General features: G+C 40.0%; 1 protein-coding gene across 1 annotated transcript in view; it reads right to left on the reverse strand.

Moving 5' to 3' along the window:
* The window catches only part of ppp1r9ba (protein phosphatase 1, regulatory subunit 9Ba), a 473359-nt gene extending 460323 nt beyond the window's left edge, over positions 1 to 13036 (reverse strand). Inside the window, exon 1 of the mRNA XM_068013062.1 lies at positions 11181 to 13036. Within this exon, the coding sequence (XP_067869163.1) occupies positions 11181 to 12734 (1554 nt within the window). The 5' untranslated portion in view covers positions 12735 to 13036. The remainder of the gene's footprint in view (positions 1 to 11180) is intronic.
* Positions 13037 to 22647: the final 9611 nt, after the last annotated feature.

Below are 22647 nucleotides of genomic sequence, written 5' to 3' on the forward strand. Positions count from 1 at the left end.
ATCCCAAGAAAGAATACATAACATAAGTAACTTTGGCGGTTAAACAGGCAGTAGTGTTTCGGTTGCCCTGTTCGCTCTGCCTAATGACTGTAATGAAATGGGAAATTGGACAAGGTGCATAATGGGCGGCCAATATTCCGCTAGTACAGATTTTGCACCGTGCTAAGTTGTATTTCATCCCCATATCCCTGCCATAATGTCTAATTCAATCTGCAGTGTCACACTGGCCTGGCAGCATCGTGCAGCAATATACAGACACTGTTCCCTCTGCAATCTCACTTTATCATACAGTGCATTTTTGATTTTGGCCTGAGTGGTCAAAGGAAACAAGGAGACACTGCCACACTTATGAATCAGATGAAACTGAAGGGAGTCTTCGATGCTTGTTTAATTCTGAGAGAATTGGTTCAAAATAAGTACAGTTAGACGGCTGGTCGGGAGAAGATGATCGACCACTCGTTCAGGGATGGTGTATCACAATTATATAGTTATTGTAAAAGTAGTCTTCTGTCCTTTCCTTGTGTAGCTATTAAGTGAGGATAAAATCAGGCTCAACTGTGGTTCTACCGTAGTCAAATAGCTCTGATTATTTAGGCTCTTCCTTGTTCGAGTTACCAAAGCAGTGCCATTACCTAGGAAACTGTGTCTAACATTAGAAACATCAATAATCTTTATCAATGATGCCACTGGGAACATTTTAACAGAATAACCTTCCTTAACTCATGGAAGGAGAAGCTGTTTCTTCAAGAGCCATCCAGCAGCTCTCCAGTCACCCTGACCACTTTCGGAATTTGTTGCTGGACAACGTAAGGGACACAAAATACATCTTCCCATATACAGTTGAGCATATTGTAACGCTGTAGCAATGACATAAACATGTCAAATGATGTATTTTCCATCATTTACATTCCTGGAGTCCTTAGAATTTAAAAAGGCAACAAGCCTATGGAATGGATTGCTGAGCCCATTTCACAAATTTTCCAAAATGTTTTCCTACTTCACAAAGCAGCACAGAGGCCTGCCACAGCCAGTCACTGCTTGCCTTTCCAATCCAACTCTCCTGGACATTCTGCCCTGTTAAGAATGTGCTGTGAAGTTTAGTTCACACAGGCATTGTACTGCAGACGTCACATTTTTCTTTCAGATGCCAAACAATATTAAGGCAAGTATATTCCAACCAAACAATATACAAGACCCAAGAGTTTTGTTAGCTCAACAATAAGACTTTGTGCCCTTGAAAGGATGGAGGGCCATTTTACCAGCAGAATATTACATTATACATTGCACATCAAAGTGTCCCTGTCCTTATAAAACAATGCATCATCCAGCTTACTGTGAACAGTGCTACAGCAGAACTGCTATAATAAAATGGTACCTCCAGTACGCATTTACTGCTCATGACACTTCAAGTGCTGCACATGCCATACATTTAAAAAATATATAAAAGGAATATTTATTTTTTAAAAATGAGTGGCGCAGTGGTCAGCACTGCAGCCTCACAGTTCCCACGACCCAGGTTCGATTCTGGGTATTGCCTGTGTGGAGTTTGCAAGTTCTCCCTGTGACCGCATGGGTTTCCGCTGGGTGCTCCAGTTTCCTCCCACAGCCAAAGACTTGCAGGTTGATAGGTAAATTGGCCATTGTAAATTGCCCCTAGCATAGGTAGGTGGTAGGAGAACGGTGCGGACGTGGTAACGAATATGGGATTAATGTAGGATTAGTGCAAATGGGTGGTTGTTGGTCAGCACAGATTCGGTGGGCCAAAGGGCCTGTTTCAGTGCTGTATCTCTCTATGACTCTATAAAATAAGAAAGTATAAACACATTTTTTTTTCAGAATCAAAAATATTTTAATTGACCATAATTGACAGTGACCATAATTCCATCAGTTTTAAGGTCCTTTTGGATAAGGATAAGAGTAGTCCTCGGGTGAAGGTGCTAAATTGGGGGAAGGCTAATTATAACAATATTAGGCAGGAACTGAAGAATTTAGATTGGGGGCAGCTGTTTGAGGGTAAATCAACATCTGACATGTGGGAGTTTTTCAAACATCAGTTGATTAGAATCCAGGACTGGCATGTTCCTGTGAGGAAGAAGGATAAGTTTGGCAAGTTTCGGGAACCTTGGATAACGCGGGATATTGTGAGCCAAATCAAAAAGAAAAAGGAAGCATTCGTAAGGGCTGGAAGGCTAGGAACAGACGAATCCCTTGAGGAATATAAAGACAGTAGGAAGGAACTTAAGCAAGGAGTCAGGAGGGCTAAAAGGGGTCATGAAAAGTCATTGGCAAACAGGATTAAGGAAAATCCCAAGACTTTTTATACGTATATAAAGAGCAAGAGGGTAAGTAGGGAAAGGGTTGGCCCACTCAAGGACAGAGAAGGGAATCTATGTGTGGAGCCAGAGGAAATGGGCAAGGTGCTAAATGAGTACTTTGCATCAGTATTCACCAAAGAGAAGGACTTGGTGGACGATGAGCCTAGGGAAGGGAGTGTAGATAGTCTCAGTCATCTCATTATCAAAAAGGAGGAGGTGTTGGATGTCTTGCAAAGCATTAAGGTAGATAAGTCCCCAGGGCCTGATGGGATCTACCCCAGAATACTGAGGGACGCAAGGGAGGAAATTGCTGGGGCTGTGACAGAAATCTTTGCATCCTCATTGGCTACAGATGAGGTCCCAGAGGACTGGAGAATAGCCAATGTTGTTCCTTTGTTGAAGAAGGGTAGCAAGGATAATCAAGGAAATTATAGGCTGGTGAGCCTTACGTCAGTGGTAGGGAAATTATTAGAGAGGATTCTTCGGGACAGGATTTACTCCCATTTGGAAACAAACTAACTTATTAGCGAGAGACAGCATGGTTTTGTGAAGGGGAGGTCATGTCTCACTAATTTGATTGAATTTTTTGAGGAAGTGACCAAGATGATTGATGAAGGAAGGGCAGTGGATGTTATCTATATGGACTTCAGTAAAGCCTTTGACAAGGTCCCTCATGGCAGACTGGTACAAAAGGTGAAGTCACACGGGGTCAGAGGTGAGCTGGCAAGATGGATACAGAACTGGCTCTGTCATGGAAGACAGAGGGTAGCAGTGGAAGGGTGCTTTTCTGAATGGAGGGATGTGACTAGTGGTGTTCCGCAGGGATCAGTGCTGGGACCTTTGCTATTTGTAGTATATATAAATGATTTGGAGGAAAATGTAGTTGATCTGTTTAGTAAGTTTGCAGATGACACAACGGTTGGTGGAGTTGCGGACAGTGATGAGGATTGTCAGAGGATACAGCAGGATATAGATCGGTTGGAGACTTGGGCGGAGAAATGACAGATGGAGTTTAATCCGGACGAATATGTGAGGTAATGCATTTTGGAAGGTCTAATGCAGGTGGGAGGTATACAGTAAATGGCAGAACCCTTCGGAGTATTGACAGGCAGAGAGATCTGGGTGTACAGACCCACAGGTCACTGAAAGTGGCAACGCAGGTGGATAGGGTAGTCAAGAAGGCATACGGCATGCTTGCCTTCATTGGTCGGGGCATAGAGTATAGAAATTGGCAAGTCATGTTGCAGCTGTAGAGAACTTTAGTTAGGCCACACTTAGAATATTGCGTGCAATTCTGGTCACCACACTACCAAAAGGACGTGGAAGCTTTGGAGAGGGTACAGAAGAGGTTTACCAGGATGTTGCCTGGTCTGGAGGGCATTAGCTATGAGGAGAGGTTGGATAAACTCAGATTGTTTTCACTGGAACGACGGAGGTGGAGGGGCGACATGATAGAGGTTTACAAAAGTTATGAGCGGCATGGACAGAGTGGATAGTCAGAAGCTTTTTCCCAGGGTGGAAGAGTCAGTTACTAGGGGACATAGGTTTAAGGTGCGTGGGGCAAAGTTTAGAGGGGATGTGCAAGGCAAGTTCTTTACACAGAGGGTGGTGAGTGCCTGGAACTTGCTGCCGGGGGAGGTGGTGGAAGCAGATACGATAGCGACGTTCAAGAGGCATCTTGACAAATACATGAATAGGATGGGAATAAAGGGATACGGTCCCCGGAAGCGCAGGAGGTTTTAGTTTAGGCAGGCATCAAGATTGGCGCAGGCTTGGAGGGCCGAATGGCCTGTTCCTGTGCTGTACTGTTCTTTGTTCTTTGACAGAAGCTTTAACTCTTCATTAATTTTACCAATTACTCAATAAAAAAGAATAAAAGGTCAGAATGTTGACAGAAATTAGATTAAATTATTGGGACAGATGCCCAGTAGTCATGGTACTGGACTTGCAACCCAGAGGTTGTCAAATTCAATTTCACAAAATTTGAACTAAAAAATCTGTTAGTACCAGAAAAGTTCACCAATGCCTTTCAGTGAAGGGAGCTGCCATCCCTACCCAGTCCTGCCTACATGTGACTCCAGTCCTAAATTACATAGCTGACTCTGAATAACCCTCTCAGGTGATCTAGCAAGCCTCCCTATTGTAAGCAATCTGGAGAAACTCAGTAGAAAATTGCAAAAGACATCGTGGCTTATATCAGGATGTGACTAAAGCAATCTCAGCCCAGTCAACCCTGCAAAGTCCTCCTTAGTAAAATATTTTACATTGAAATGTAGCATTGTCACCACCAGCATAACATCTGATTTACAATGAGCAACACCATGGGGGGTCAATATATATTATATACACTCAGACAAGGGAGTATCTGAACAATGATCTTAAAGGAATTGGCTGGATTGAACAACTCCTTTTTCAAAGCCGTACATCACGACTCTGCGGCCAAATCCAGCCTACCTGTCAGCAATGATCAGAGAGATCAGCTAGCTAAGAAAAAATAATAATAGCTTGAATTACAGGGGATGCCAAGTTAAACCATTGGTCATCAAAACTTATTTGATGATGAGAAAAAAGAAAAATAAACAAATGTTATCAGCAACTGATGTGTCGAACCAATCACAACCATACTGCTTTGGACATATTGATTTTATTAAATTAGTAACTTAATAAAAAGCTAACAGCTGTGTCAAATTGCACTTCAGTTCGATTTGCTTAACACCATTTTAGTAACCACAGTCTCATCCGGATCTCAAGACTGCATTTACACTGAAACAGACAGTAAAACTGTTTTGGAATTTCTACAGTATCGCTATCAAACTGAATCAATGACTCAAACAATCAAGACAATTATCACATTAATACTTTGTTGTTAATTTCAAACACATATTTTCAGCCTCCATTGTAATATTGAGTTTCATTGTCCTTCATGTGCAATACAAGACAAATAGGCCAACATTTCTTTCGGATCTCCAACATCCGTGTACCTCTGTGGTCAGCATAAAGAGCACAGTCTCCTTTTGCACGAGTTGAGTAAAGTGCTTGTTTTTTAAAACAAGATGAAACAAAGCACAACCCGAGGTTCAGCATCTCACTAAATGCCACAGTTGACAATGGCTAAAACTCTTTCAGAGAGAAGGCTAGGCAATTCAATGGTTACCCACTAATTAGACTCTATTAATCACAGAGGCATCAGCTACTTCCAGTTTTGAGGACACTTTGATGCTGCAATTAAAACAAGGAGGAAGAGTCATCTTTCAGAATCAAACACTCTTCAACATTATTGTCCATTTGCACTTTCTGCACAATTTAATAAAAATGTCTGCATGAAAGTTATCTGAATCAATGGAGCATTATCCCAGGAGTAATATAATTGGATCTGGGTAACACAAAATTGGAGCTTCATTAAGACAAAAGTGGCCATCTATTGCTCTCAGCCCCCATTTGTGCTGTATAAGTGCATTGTTACCTGTAACCTGGAAGTACATTATTCCACTTGAACTTCTGCAAATTCCAACCTGCTTACTCTGAATGGACATTAAAGTTTTGTTCTATAGTTACCTCAAGTTATTCGAAATGGTCCACATTTCTTGGATTCTTCACAATTATTGCAAACCACATTGTCCTGTCAGCTATTTTAATGCATGTATTAACCTGTTTATTTTAAATAGGTTAAGGCCTCCATTAAAATAGACGACAGAAGAAATGTCATAGAACCGCATAAAGCATCTGCTTGCGAATATTGCCAACATTAATTCCTGGGCTTATGTCCGTAACCGGTTTGAACTTGGAGCCCTCACTTTTCACCACGGATAGCTAGATGTATATGAGCACTGATCTGTCATGAAACTTGTGGGTTAGTGAGGTATAACTGGAAAAATCATACTTCAAGCCCTTCACTCACAACCTACTTTGAACAATATGTTCATGATCGACAGTTGCTCTGACACTGCTTTTGAGTTTTCTCGCTGATTTTCTGAGCACTCAAACACCCAAACTGCCCACGTAAACACTGTAATTTCTTTGACTTAAGTGGTAGACTAAAAAAATAATTCAGAGCAGAAGCCTCTGTGGAAACATCAGAAGTCAGGATCATTACTAGCAAATCAGCTGATCTTCCAGTCGCAGCATCAAAAAACCCTTTGTGCCTGTTTAACACTCCTGCTCTGTATCAGCACCCCAAATTAGATGCTGACAATGCTCTATCCCTCCTAATTCTATCCAGAAACACTGTTAATTTGGGAAGATCAAAGTCATTGGCTTTAGCCCCTGGCCATAAAATATCTTCCCTCGCCACTCATTCCATCCCCTTCCCTGGCCACTGACTCAGACTGAACCAGACCATTAGCATCCTCAGAGGCCTATTTCTCCCTAAGCCATCCTCCACCCTTCATAAACTTAGGCTCATGCAAAACGCTGCTGCTCGTATCTAACCACAAACCAACTACCACTCACCCATCACCCCTTTGTTCACTGGCCAATATAGTTTCCTGATCCACCAAAACCTCAAATCCCTTCATGGCCTCACCCTTCTCTATCTCTGTAACGTCTTTCAAGAATTCTGCATTCTTCCAACTCTGGCTTCTTACACATCCCTCACGCCCTTCTCCCCACCATTGCCAGCTGTGCCTTCTGCTGTCTAGACCCCAACTTCTGGAATTCCTCCATAAACCTCTCAATTCTCTCCTTTCCTTAAGGACCCTCCTTAAAACCTCCCTCTTTGACCAATTTTTTATTTATTTTATTTATTTAGCACTGAAACAGGCCCTTCAGCCCACTGAGTCTGTGCCGACCAACAACCACCCATTTATACTAATCCTACATTAACCCCATATTCTTTACCACATCCCCACCATTCTCCTACCTACACTAGGGGCAATTTATAATGGCCAATTTACCTATCAACCTACAAGTCTTTGGCTGTGGGAGGAAACCGGAGCACCCGGCGGAAACCCACACAGACACAGGGAGAACTTGCAAACTCCACACAGGCAGTACCCAGAACTGAACCCGGGTCGCTGGAGCTGTGAGGCTGCGGTGCTAACCACTGCGCCACTGTGCCGCCCAATCTTTTAATCAATTCTCCTACTTTTTCCTTCTATGCCTCAGTGTTAATTTTTGACTAATTATACTCCCTTGCAGTAAACGCCTTGGAACATTTTCCTACATTAAAGATGCGATGTAAATGCAAGTCGTTTATATTATATTCTTGACAATCACAAAACAACAGAATATTTTAGGCAAAATCATGATCCTTATAGTGAGTTATATATAAAAAAAAATCACTGGATGTGTTACAAAATGTCACTCCACGACAGATCACAGGCTTTAATTATAGGTCTTTCACATTATGAAACAACATTGATAACAGGTTGTTCCTGGGGAGATAGACTTTATGTCTTTGATTCAAATTTTAGTTTGTTTGCTATTTTTCTTAACTGCTAAATAAGACAAAATAGTCCATTGAAGGAACTAATTACTGAACTGAAATAGCTTCACCAATCAAGTGCTGATAATATTACCTTAATGAGCAAGCTACAGTGCTCACCGTGGTTGAATATCACATTCAAAGCACAAGATCAGTTATTAAGTTCACTGGTAGATGGATATGATTGACAATTACAGGCTAGTTTTTTGTTCTTAAAGTTGCATTTTAATACCAAAGAAAATCTGCAAATCAATGCCAATTTATTGACCAGAGTTTTTGTTCTCTGTTTAATTGTTTTTTATATTTTGTAATCCATCATATACCAAAATATCATAAAATATAGCACAGGAGGAGACCATTCGGCCCGTTGTACTCTTTGGTAGAGTTAACCAATAAATCCCAATCACCTACTCTTTCCTCATCGCCCTGTAATGTTTTATCTTTTTAAGTACTCATCCAATTCACTTTCGAGTGTTATTACTGAATCTGCCCCCATCACTCTTTCAGGCAGTGAATTCCAGACCGCAACAACTTACCACGTAAAAAATGTTTCCTCATGTCACCTCTGGTTCTTTTGCCAGTTCCCTTAAATCTGTGTTCTCTGGTTACAAACCCTTCTGCCACTGGACACAACTTCTCCTTATTTACTCTATCATAACCAGTCACAATTTTGAACACTTCCATCAAATCTCCTCTTAACCATTTCTGCTCTAAGGAGAACAACCTCAGCTTCTCTCCACATAACTGAAGTCCCCCCTACCTGATACCATTCTGGTAAATTTCTTCAGCATCTTCTCCAAGGACTTGATATCCTTCCCAAGGTGGAGTGCACTGAATTGAAAACAATTGAAAACAATACCCCAGCTGAGGCCTAACCAGGTTTAGTATCACTTCCTTGTCTTTGTACTCTATTCCTTTACTAATAAAGGCCAGGATTCCAGATGCTTTTTTTAATAGCCTTCTCAACTTCTGCCATCTTCAAAGATTTGTGTACATATACCCCCAGATCTCTCTATTCCTGCATTCTCTTTAAAAATGCACCATTTAATTCATATTGCATCTCCTCATTCTTCCTCCTAAAATGAAACACTTCACATTTTTATGTTTTAAATTTAATCTGGCATGTGTCTGCCCATTTCACCAGTCTGTCTGCGTCCTCCTGAAGTGTGTTATTATCCTGCTCCTTGTTTACTATATTTCCAAGTTTCCTATCATCTGCAAACCTTGAAATCATGCGCTGTATACCCAAGTCCAGGTCATTAATATATATCAAAAAGAGCAGAAAAGCCAATTTCCAACTCCTGGAAAACACCATGACAACCATTCACCACTACTCTCTGTTTTCTGTCCCTTAGCCAATTTTGCATTCTGCCCCTTTAATCCTGTGGGCTTTAATTTTGCCAGCAAGTCCATTATGTGGTACTTTGTCAAAGACCTTTTGAAAGCCCGTATACACATCAATGCAAGTATGAGTCAGATATTAAAGATTGTGAGAAAACCCTGTGACAGTACTGCCTTCAGAAAACAAAAACATTTGCCATTATTTTTTGTTGTTCAAAATGACGACTGTAGTTCTCAATGAGTTGACTGAACATGAAAGACACTTCTTTCACGAGTGTACCACATCCTTTCTACGTACAACAATGAGTGCACTTCAAAAGTCATTCACTCTTTGAGACACAACATACTGTATAAATACAAGTATTATTATAAATCATATTTACACTTTGTTACAAAGATCGACACAACTCATTACCTATTTACTGGTCACATAGAAAGCACAGATTAAAAATATTCACAATAAAGCTTTTGGATTTTCTTTTCAGTGTAAAGCAAACAAAACTCAGAAAATAAACAATTATAATGCAATTGCATAATGCAAAGAGTGGTCAGATGGGCAAATAACTTCCAGACAAGATAGCAGAGACAAAAAGTTTGGGATTATTTAATACACAACTGGATACTGTGATCGGGAGGGGCTGCACGTTTTGCCTGGATGAATAAGCTTGCCTGGATGACTGGCCTTCCTGAACCCTAACTAGCCTTTCATCTCGTCATAAACATTCAGTAAGAAAAGTAAGGGTGCAGCTGAAATAGCTAGAACAACAACTCTATGCATTTAAATGTCAACAACGTTCCAATTTATTGCACATTATCTTAAAGTCATCATTTTGTTTATTCAGTAAAATTCCTGACTAAACAAGGCTACTGATAGCAAGAGTCTTTGAATTTAATTCCATTTTCTACTGCATTTGAAACTGTTACACAGGAAGCCGTATCATGCCACTTCCTGTTGCAGATAGGAAGTTCTGTGGTGACCATTACTGGGCTGATTCTGAGTAATGAAGGTGGGGAAATTGACAAATGTCAACAGTTCAAATATTCAATACTTCTCAGCCGACAACTTACAAGTCAGAAAAATCTCTTGCGCGCAAATTTTAAATCCCTGTTAATCTCACAATAACTAAGTCACAAGGGAAGTATTCATGAATTCTAATGCCTAACCACCCAATGGGCTTTATATATTTTTAAAACCACCTCATTTATTGTTATACTCATTGACTTTGAAATGTTTACATTTCGAAGTCACGTTATGTACAATGGAAGAAAAACTTAATGTTGATGACCTCCAGATTTTGTTAGCCATTAAATACCTAACTGCAGGTTATAGCATCCCCACAGATAATAGTTTGGCTTTATTTACAGTAGTAGACTCGAACGTACATGTATCATGAATGAACAATGCACTTGCTTAAAAGGTAACATAGTTGTATATAAAGATATGGGTTAGTATTTTTACAAGATGAATGAACTTCATTTTTACCTTAATACTTCATGTTCATCTTTCATCTTTCAACATACGGTACTAACTCAAGATGTACAAATGCAGTCAAACTGATCCCACCTACCCACAGGAACACCAGTGAATTCAGTTACTAATTTCCAGATGACATGGTGCCTGGAGTTAACAGCCTTTTATAATTATTGCTAAGTTTATAAAATGTCAATCTACTGTTGTGAAAATTCAGACTGCAGCATCATTACAAAATGACTATAAATCCAAACTAGTGAGTTACGAGGGGGATCATTAAATTAATTAAGGTTAAGTCCATAAAGTTGGTAATGCCAGATAAAGTTGTATTCCACTGAAGTTGATTAAACCCACTAATTATTTATTAAGTTGGTTAACCCTGATGTAATTATCATAAAATAAAAAAGAAAATGCAGTATTATTTATGAAGGAGTCCATGTTTTAAAGATGCAGAACCATTGTTAATATTTAAATATCCCTCTTATTCGCCAAATACTTAAGATTAAATGTTACAAACTACAGCATATGCAAACTTATCCTTTCTTGGAAATGTAAGTTATTTTAAGACATAATTCCAGTCTTTAATGGACTTTTTCAACGACTGGTCAAGTTCCTTTTTATATGGACTTACTTTAATTGATGCGGTGCTAAAGCGAATCTTTCTATGTGGCATAGGGTCCTCTTCATCAGATAATCCAGTGATCTCTGAGTAACCACTTTCAGGTTCAAATGCATCATCCTCGTCATCATCCAGACAACTTCCTTCAGATTCATCACCTACCCCACTAAAGGCGCTAATATCCACCATATCTGCCTCAGAAAAGTCCTCATTTTTTTTGCAATGATCATACTGATCTAGGTCATTTTTAACGTGCTCTCCCTCATCAAAGGAATCTGCTTTAGAGGACAAAGACTCCTCTACTTGATTCACAATCCCTTCTCCGGATTCCAAAGGCAGGGGCTGGAAATGATCCAAAGCATCTTTGGGAAGATCTCCATTTTCTGAATTAACATCATGGAGCAGTGTTTCGACCTCAACCGATTTAGCCTCACAAGTTTCTAAAACAGCATCTCCCTGCTGGAGGCCACTGCCATTCTCAGGGTGCTTAACAGCAAGTTCTGGATCTTCTTTTCCATCATCTGTAGGTCCAGATTCCTGGTCCGACTCGACAGTGTCTTCCACCTCCACTGGTCTAATTTTTCTGACCTCCTCAATTTTTTGTGACCTTTGTGCAGATGTTGCAGGTCTCGTTTCTTTCAAACTGTCCCCGTGTTTCACGAGTGATGCCAATTTGCTGGCTAAATTACTTCTGGATGGGGAGCCACTCAGCGACTTATCAGACTGCAGTTCCTCAGCTTCTTTTCTGCATTGGCCAGGCCCAGCCTGATCGAGAGAGAAGTCACCATCACTGTTACTCCCACTTTCTGTCTTCAGTGCGTCCTGCTGGGTTTTAAGAACTAATTTTGACTTTTTAGAAAGCGGCTTGGAACTGAGTGGGCAGGTGCCTTGCCGTGGCACGCGCTCCAGGGCTTTTTTCTGATTGGCACCGCTTTCAAAGACTGCACTGAGCTGACTGACCGTGGGGGAAATGGCCTCTGTTTCCAGGCTGTCCAGGGACTCAGTGCTCCCATTGAAGCGGACCACCACATCCAACTTGCTGTCCTTCAGCCCAGCCCTCTCCTTCTTCAGCAGGATCCTGTTGGAGACGTTCTTCTCCTGGATGTTCTTCTCAAAGAGCTTCCTGGTCTCCTGCAGCTTGGAGAAGGGTCTCTCCGTCTTGGTGTCAAAGCGGCTCACCCTCTCCGAGACGCTGGTGCCAAGCTTCAGGAGGGCACTGTGGTCCACATTCTCATTCAGGCTGCTGGCTCTGGGCAAGGACAGGCGGACTGATCGCTCCTTGCCTTTGGCTGGGATGCCAGTCGCTTCATTCGGGGTGGTGCCCATCTTTTGCAGGAACATGTTCTTGATCCTGTGCACATTGGAGCCGTACTTCTTACCCCGGCTCTGCTTCCTCCCCTCGGCATCCTCAGCTGGCTTCTGCTCTCCATTGGCAGTGGGTTTGCTCTCGCTGCTACTTTGCTGCAGAGCCTGGATCTCCGCTTCGTAGGCATTGCGGTGTGGAGAAGGACTCCTCAGGCTGGATGCTGCTGATGCTGATGCTGATGATGTCTCGGTCTTCATCATGTTTAATGCAGCGCTCCCCTTCCCCAAAGCTGCATTCTTTCCGATCGCAGAGAGAGAAAAATAGCTACAGGATCAGGCTCATGGTTGCATTCAGCCGACCTCAAGAAGGCTGACAGTCCTCCATCTACAAAAGGGAAGAAAAACAAAGACCAAAATAAATCCCGGGAATAAAGCACCGAATGCAACATCAAAGAATGCACACCGTGTGATAGATTGCAAGCATTTAATCCTTTGATTGCATCATTTTGATCGCAAAAGGCTGATCGCTTGATCCTTCTGCATTCTCAACCTACACGGGACTAATTTGGTTCTCACTGGGTCCTAGAGACCGCCGGGTGCATTTACAACGTGCAGGCTGCTTAACATTTTACCCTATGCAATGTACAAGGGGCTTGCATTTTTTTTTAAGTTTTCGTTGATTAGAACAGATATGCTCTCTTCATAAACCTTTTTAAATAAAGAATGTAGAAATCTAAACCCCTCTCCAAACCCCTCATATCTGCAGATTTCACACCTCAAGTTTATTAAAATATATCTGAAACCGTGCAAGACCTCCAAATGTGAGTGGAATTCATTTAATGGCACATTAAAACCATGACTTTCTTGAAAAAGAAATCAAAAAAATCTGAGGTTCTGAAAAACTAAGGAAAATATTCAAATATAACATTCTGTACGAATGATAAACCTTGTAGTCTACAATTTCAAAAATATTATTGCATGGTAAATAAATTGTTGTTGGCCTGTTTATCAATATAAAGAGAACAATGTAAAAGTAATGTTTGATCGATCTTGATTATATATTTCAACACTAAATTATCAAGTAAGCATGACTTTGAGTTCTCACCACCTTCTTAAAATTCACCGTTAATTATAGCTTAAGAGGCAAAATATGTTTATAAATTATTTCTAATGCATACTCATTAGTGGATATGATGTGCTCATATAGAATGTTGTACCATGAGGAACTCTAATGAACAGTAATCACAGCAAGAAAATTCTCTGAACTATGACTTTTTGAAAGGAGGAAGTTTATGATCTAAAACCTAATATCACTACTTATACATATAAATAGAAGGCTTTTTAAAAGTTCTAAAACACTTGGTTAGCTTAATAACACATCCCTAAAACAGTTAAAATTCTCTCTAAAGTTGCAAAGGACTGTCTTTTTATAAAACATATCATCTTTGTATACTATTTGCAAAGTGGACAGTAAAATTGTTATTTTATTAAAGATTCCTGGAACAGGACTGTGTCTTGAGCCATCATTTATATTTTATTTAGAGATACAGCACTGAAACAGGCCCTTTGGCCCACTGAGTCTGTGCCGACCAAGAACCACCCATTTATACTAGCCCTACAGTAATCCCATATTCCCTACCACCTACCTACACTAGGGGCAATTTACAATGGCCAATTTACCTATCACCTGCAAGTCTTTGGCTGTGGGAGGAAACCGGAGCACCCGGCGAAAACCCACGTGGTCACAAGGAGAACTTGCAAACTCCGTACAGGCAGTACCCAGAATTGAACCCAGGTCCCTGGAGCTGTGAGACTGCGGTGCTAACCACTGCGCCACCCCCACTGCACCACTGTGCCACACTACAATAGAATCCTGTCTACAAAAGCAACATGAGGACAAGTGACTGTAATTCAAAAGTTGCACAATGAATTGCATAGTCGTGCTTAGATAGTAAGAGTAATGGAGTTAATACAACAGGACTATTTTTAGGAGGGGAATACTATCAATAATAATTTTTCATATATCTGTATTGCCTGTGGTTTTTCTACTTTCTCATTAGCCAAGAGCTTGCAATGTCTGCATTTTTCTCTGTTCTTATTGGTTATCCCACCAGTGAAAATTACCAATCCTCTCAGATTTGTTGCTTTAGTTCCCTACCTGACCAGTCACATTCCACAAAAAAAAAATTTTTGATTGGTGAGATAGGGGTTTGCAACAACCAATTACTTTTAACTGAAAAGCAACTCACCTGTTATGTGTGTCTGCATTTTCCACAACTCCAGTCACCCAACCCAAATGACACAGTATGCCAACCTCCTGCCCCCGACACTACCCTCAGCCTCCTTGCTGCCCTCCACCTCTGTGTTCCAGCCAGGCAGATACCAACCCTCCAACATCAGTAACAACAGTAACTTGCATTTATACAGCACCTATACAGTAGAAAGTGCCTTCAAGCAGTTGGAGAAGAGAAGAAATAAATAACAGCTGACTTTAAAAGACGAGTTTTGAGAATGATTTAAAGATGAACAGAGAAGTGTAAAGATAGAGAAATTTAGGCAGGGAATGCAAAAGAACTTACAGTATAAAATGTTGATGCAAAAGTGTGAGAAAAAATATCACAACAATGGGGCGGCACAATGGTTAGCACTGCAGCCTCTTAGCTCCAGCGACCTGGGTTCAATTCTGGGTACTGCCTGTGTGGAGTTTGCAAGTTCTCCCTGTGTCTGCGTGGGTTTCCTCCCACAGCCAAAAGACTTGCAGGTTGATAGGTAAATTGGCCAATATAAATTTCCCCTAGTATAGGTAGGTGGTAGACGAATAGGGACAGGTGAGGATGTGATAGGAATATGGGATTAGTGTAGGATTAGTATAATGGTTGGCACAGACTTGGTGGGCCAAAGGGCCTGTTTCAGTGCTGTATATCTAAATCACAATAAGTTTTAATGACAGGAAATGTATATAGATGTAAAATTGTTATTGTGTGATAGATTTCTTTAAACAAATTTGAAGATCTATGAGCAGCACCATTAGAGATGTTATGTTTAAATATACTTCCTCTCAACTATTTCCATTATAAATTCCTATGTCTACATTCATTATGGAAATTACCAATGTAAACTTGTCATGCCCTAATTAGACTTACCCACTAATGGTGATGCAGTAATGCCTCAGTTTTGTACCACTGAGCTCCTTAGCCCAGACTGCAGAGACACCCCTAAGTTCCAACCAACTGTGCATCTCTGCTTCCCATAAATTGGCATATATTTTACTGTTTAGCTATAAAATATAAAATTAAAGCAATATATAAAAATAAGAGCAAAATATATGGCTTTAAAATGGGGACTGAATTACCATCAAAGACGACATACACCTGGTCATGCCTCTGCATGTAGATCATAAGAGATCAACTAGTTATGTACAAAATGGTGCTTTACCAGAATTTCAGTTGACTTTAGACCCAAAAGAATAATCACTTGCATCCACCTCAGATTTAGTGACAGTGCATTCTACTTAAAAGATTTGAAATTATTGGCCAAGCAAACTGTCGCTTAGAACAACTTCATTATTACTGCATCTACTCTTTCTTGTCCTTTTCGTGATTGCAATTCACTTCAGGACATTTCAACTGCAAAGAAATATTGGAGAAGAATTTAAAATGTCTTTTGTTCTGCCAAGTCTCCTAAATTACATCTTACCACATACATTCTTCTTTCAAATTACCTGGATTAGAAGGCTCTATCCAAGGCAGAAGTAGTCTTTAGTTATTTTACAATTTATCTGCAAATATAATTGGTTTTAGACTTTTCTTATATAATTCAATATAGATATATATTATATATTCAATATAAATCAACAATTCAATTTGGAAGTCAGTAGGCACATATCTATAAGAAATCACTCAGTACTGGCACTACTTTTAGTTATAACGTACAATTACGAATCTTTAATAATCTATTTTATCATCAGACCATTCCTCTACTAAAAGCCACTCTACATCTACTCTGTCAATAAAGTATGCTTAGAATATAATGCTCTAAGGATACGGCATAGCCTTTGAACGGATGACAAATTAAGTTAAGATCATAAGAACATAAGATGCAGGAGTACTAGTAGGCCATTCAGCCCTTTGAGCCTGCTCTACCATTCAATAAGATCATGGTTGATCATTTACCTCAACTTCACTTTCTTGCACTCTCCCCAAATCCCTTAAGTCCCTTAGTATCCAAAAATCTATCGATCTCAGTCTTGAATATACTCAACGATTGAGCATCCACAGCTCTCTGGGCTGGAGAATTCCTAAGATTCACAATCCTTTATTCTGAGATTGTTACCTCTAGTTCTAGATGCCTCAGCCATGGAAAACATCACTCCAGCATCTACTTTGTCAAGCCCCTTAAGAATTTTGTACATTTCATTCTTCTAAATACTAGGGAATCTAGGTCTAGTCTACTCAAAGGTCACTATGTTAATAGAAATTTGAACCTCCTATTCTTTACGTAATGCAAGTGGAAAACCACTAATGAAATGAATGCAAGTCCTTGAACTCATTCAGACTTACTCCTGAATTAGCATATAAATAAGTTTATAGTATCTTAGCTCCATCTTCATAAACAATTTCCTATGTGATTTAACAGTCGAGGATCAAATGCCAGTGGCATGTCTGGACTCTTCAAACAAGTATTTCATGATGTTACCATAGCCTGCACAGAATAAGTTTGGCAATTAAGAATTATTTTCCACTAGTTGTCCAATTGTTGTTGTAGATTCATTTTGATGGTTTATGAATGCACTAAACTACATGCAAGTAGCAATCATACCACATAAGAAATTTAATGCGTGCTAATTCTTTACAACATATATTTTAATTATACTTTATTTGATTTATTTTTATCTTTAAGTATTAAATTGGCATAAAAATTAGAAAAGTAAAATAATTACTGGCATCCTCAACTAGCAACACACCTCCAGAAATGCTTAGATCTGTGGCACGCAACATCATATTACAGATTCTAACTAGATACACACCACAAAGTGCCTCTGAAAAGTTTTGAAAATTAAAATGTGAAATGTGAAGCTAAGTATCAAGAAAAAATGAATAACCCCATCCTATTGTATAGGCAGACATCCTGGCAAGGGATTAATGGTTTATTTAAAATAAATCACTAGCATCATACATTCATAAGTTGCACAGTTATCACAACTCAGTGAATTACTCTAAATAAACCACCCATCGCTAACATGCATTCTACTATATGCATTCTGAAGTAATGTACTAAAGGTTAAAAGACCGAGGGAGTTGGCTTTTACATTTCAGTGTTCTTTACATGTTAACAGACACACAGAAACATGCAACCTTCTTATAAATTATTGGCTCTGCTGTGTCAAATTATTCCTACTTTTCAGATGTACTGAATATTTGATTCAAAAGTCATGCATGTTATGTCAATAAAAAGACTTGCATTTATATAGCGCTTTTCACGACCCCAGGACATCTTAAAGCCAATAAAGTACTTTGAAGTGTGGTCACTGTTGCAATGTAGGAATCTAAGTAAGAAATATTTGAAAAATACACAAATATATGCATCTATTATGCACATATAGTCATATCCAATTAAGGCAGCAATACTGCCAGTGTCTGCGTGTTGAATACATATGGAAAGTACTGTTGCTCTGAATGAGACCCAAGTCTACTTTAGTAGCACTAGGATCCAGCAGAAAGCCACTACACAAAGGGCCTGACTACGTTGCGTTTCCTGCGCGTTATTTCCCATTTCCCTAATAACTGTCATTTTAGCCCAAAACATCGGATCCGGAAAGCGTTACAAACAGGAAACGTTTACCCATTAGGTTTAAAACCCGTTCGCTGCTCCTCTCATTCAGCAAATGTTTCTCTGTAATCGGGGAGGAAGCTGACTTACATTGTAGCCCCTTTGCAGTTCTCTTGTTTCGTTTTTGCTGTGTTTTCCCCCTCCCTCCTATGATGTGCCGCAATACTGGGCTTCACAAGCTACACATGTCACATCGTCTTTAACCATCCACAGTCACGCTGCAGGCGGAGCTTATAAACAATACCCAAGTGTACAAACGATTAATGTTGGTCGCGTCTTTGTGTGTGTGTGGACTTGTAACCTATCATCATCCCTTATTGTGTATTTTCGTTATTTTTCCAAACCGAGTAGAACCTGATGCACCAAATATTTCTTTTAAAATTCAGTTCATATGTTATAAAATAATTTTGCAATCTCTCAAAAAAAGATTTTTCTGTGACAAGGTCATTTTATCTGCCTTCAAACCCCCTTGGATTCTTTGCAACTCCGAGAAATACCACTCTCCTTAGGGCAGGTAATGCTTTGGCTCTCGGCTTAGACAGTTATGCTGGGAGAAACCCCTGCCACAATCCTAAAGATATTTATTCTTTAAGCAATATATTGTTACTGTAATAATAATCATGAATAACGAAAAGCCATTTCTGAGTGCTGTCTCTTCCGCTCCCCTTTTCTGTCTCCTATTTTGTTTCATTCTGACTTGTAATTTATATCATAACCTAATTACCTGGATCTATACCCTTCACAAAAAAAAACTTCTACCCAGAACCTCCCAAATCCCCTTTCGTTTTGGAAGTAGGACACATGGAAAAAGATTGGCCCCCTGATTGGATGAATACACACTAATCTCTATTTTACAGCCAATGGAAAACTAGAATTTTGGAGATTGATAGTCACATCATCACGGTGACCAGGTCATCACTGATGCATTTTCTTTTAAAATGTCAAACAGATATGACTGGATGTGATATAGTGTAATTGTGATCAAATTGGTTTTTTTTTAGCTTTAAAACTGAATAAAAATATTTGTAGATCTGACTTTAGGTGGTGAAGATTGCTTATCTCTTTGCTAATACCATTGCATAGATCTCAAAGATTAAAGAAGTATTCCTTATTAAGTGTCATCTCACACATGAAACATTGCTCATAATGATTTGGAATTTTGAGCATCAGTGTTTATCTTACTTTGATAGTTGGTCATTCTGGAATTAGTTACTATTGAAGGGATCAACATAGATGGCTGCTGTTTCCTCCCTAATTTAGGGACACAATTGTGGTGCTCCTGTAACATCACCCCATCTGAATTCTAACTGACTGTTAAGCACTTTGTGATGTCTTGAACACATTTAGCACTACCTAAAGACTACCTAAGTTCTTCCTTAACTTAAAGCAAATATATATATATATGTATACTTATCACATATCCTGTCCATCAATAATCACCAGGTCCAATATTTTGAGTAGAAAGGTGGTGGTTATGTTTGTATGTGGATGAGTCAGAGATATGTCATTGTCTGTGGAATTTCCATGGAGCACCATGAAGAGACTGTCAGCTTGGTACATGGTTAAAATCTCAGACATGACACCATTTTGTATATTAATTTGGAAAGCAAAGGTTTTAAGGCAGGATAAATGCTAAATAACTTTATGTACATGTTATCCACAATAAGCAATGACTCTTGATTTCTTCAAACAAAACACTGCATTTTATAAATGTAATTTTGCAAGTCCAGCAAAATTGGGTTTGCCGAAACCCACAATGTGGGTGCCCTCAAACTCGCAGCGAGGAAGTTTAAGTTTCATGAGGTAAGTTTCTCCCTTTCATTTGAATGCGTTCACAGCATATGAAAAACATGGCAGGGAGTTAGGCTGCACTCCAGTTGTCTGGAAAGTACAAAGCGAATGAGTCAGTAGCACCTACTGTTACAGAGATGTTCATGAGTGCAACAGACTGGAGATCAAGCATTCCTTGCAAAAATCTGTGCAGTGATGGCTGTGCACATTCAGCCCTGAAGGTCCAGCAGCAAAAGGAGCAGTGAAAGAGGTTGCCCCACTTTGGAGTCAAGACTACACACCTGATAGAGCAAAGGTACAAACATTATGGGTGAAGATCATGGAATGAGTTAATGCAGTCTATCATACCTTGCAGAAAACACCAAAGAAGTTTGTTGGTAGCAGGAAAAGCACTAAGGAAAGATACCCACCATTTTATAAGCCCCTACTCTTCTTCCACAGGTCTGAGATCAGCATCAATATTTCTGTCCTATTAGATAATATGCAGATGCTTTCTCACAATGTTCTTGCATACAACAGAAGTGGAGGGCACAATTGCACTGGGGCACAGTAAAGCTGGAACATAGCAGTTCAAAGTTTAGCTTGTAAAGAGTATTGATTGCAAATTAACAAGCATGATATTTCTGCTGCATCCTGACCTTGAGAGAGAGGTGATCACAACACAGTTTTTAAAAATGTAATTGTTCTTAGCATCTAGGCAACATCAACAATGCAGCATTTGTTTCCTATCCCTAGTTGCTCTAAGAAGGTGGTGATGGCAGGATTTTTCCTTCAATTGCTGTATCCTTGTGGTGATAGTGCTCCTGTGAGAGTGCCTAGGCAGGGAATTCCAAGATTTTGACCCAGTGATGATGCAGGAACAGTGTTATATGTCCACGTCAGGATGGTGTGTGATTCAAAAGTCAATGTGGAAGTGATGGCATTTGCATGATCTTACTTTTGTCCTTCTTGGTGGCAGAGGATGTGAGGCTGGGAGGTGCTTTGAAGGTAAGATGGATAACTGCTGTTGTATGATTGCCGTTAAGAGTGATGTCCCTTTAAGATCGTAGTATGCTAATGAGCTAAGTACCAGGATGCAGTCATTTGACTACAAGCTAGAGTCACTCTGCAACTGTAACACCTGGAGGAAGGTTCTGCAAATAGTATACTCTGTATTGTATATAATTGTTTAGCTGTAATAAACCTATTTGAGATCGTCAACCAACTGGACTCCACGCATCTCATTTATGGTGCATCAGACAACATAAAGAACTCATTATAACTGCTGCAGTCCATCCTGTAAATATAGGAATACATAGAATTTTACAGCACAGAATCAGATCATCCAGGCCATATAGTCTATGTTGGTATTTATGCTTCACATGAGCCTCCTCCTACCTTACTTCATTTCACCCTATCACTATATCCTATTCCTTACTCTCTCATCTACCTTTCTAGCTTCCCCTTAAATGTATCTATGCTATTTGCCTCAACCACTCCATTTTATAGCAAGTTCAACATTCTCACTGCACTCCAAGCAAAGAGGTTTTTCCCAAATTTCTTAACAGATTTATTAGTGACCATCCTACCAAAATAATACATGCTTACACCATAGTTCACCAGCAGTGGAGAGTGGATATTAAGTTCAGTTGCAGTGCTGATCAAGCAGACACTGCTGTCGAGAATAATGTCAAATTTGATAAGTGGTGTTGACGCTGCACCCATCCAAGCAAATGGTAAGTATTCCTACACAGTCCTGGTCTGAGCTTGATAGATGCTGGCGAGGCTTTGAGTGATCAGTAGCCACTTGCTGCAGCATGCCAAACCTATACCTTGCTCTTGTAGCAATGTTACTGATATGGCAGATCCAGCTAACTTCCTGGTCAATAGATGACCCTCCTGGATGTGATGCTGGGGGTCTGACAATGATGGTGCTGTTGAAATAGAAGGTGGCTGAGCCTTTACTTATTGGAGACGGTCATTACCCGGTAGTGATGTGGCATTAATGCTATCTGGACACTTTTCAGGTTCTGCTGTGGGCTGATAGTCAGTGAAGTTTTAAATGAAGCTGAATGCTGTGGAAAGATCAGTCAACACCCCCCAATCCTAACCGTATGATGGAGGGCAGGTTATTAAGGAAGCAATGGTGCTGCTTGGAATCCTCGGGTAATTGTAGTAATCTTACTAAAGTTCAACGTACAGGTTAAAGCTGCACAAAATCAAAGACAGAGGACCAGGACAGGTGGGGGACTAGCTATGATAAAGTAGTTCAAACAGTATAAGGGATGTCCCTCACAGATTTGATTTGGGAAGCTTTGGAAGGGATTGATGAGGATGACAATTGAAGCATGGTGGCACCATCCACAAAGTATTTATTATTCCTTTTGCAGGGTCTTATAAGGGGTGGATCCTCTGCCCACCCCATACGAAGTCAGTGGCATTGGAGGGGCTTGCAAATGTCCGATTTCCCATGTCTTCAGCCGTTTAGTAGCCAGGCAGGTTATCAGTGACTGGAACACAGGGAGAGACCTGATGTACCAGCCCACCAAATTGCAGAAATGAGGCACGCCTGCTA

Source organism: Heterodontus francisci, chromosome 33 (genome assembly GCF_036365525.1).
Source record: "Heterodontus francisci isolate sHetFra1 chromosome 33, sHetFra1.hap1, whole genome shotgun sequence".
NCBI lineage: Eukaryota > Metazoa > Chordata > Chondrichthyes > Heterodontiformes > Heterodontidae > Heterodontus > Heterodontus francisci.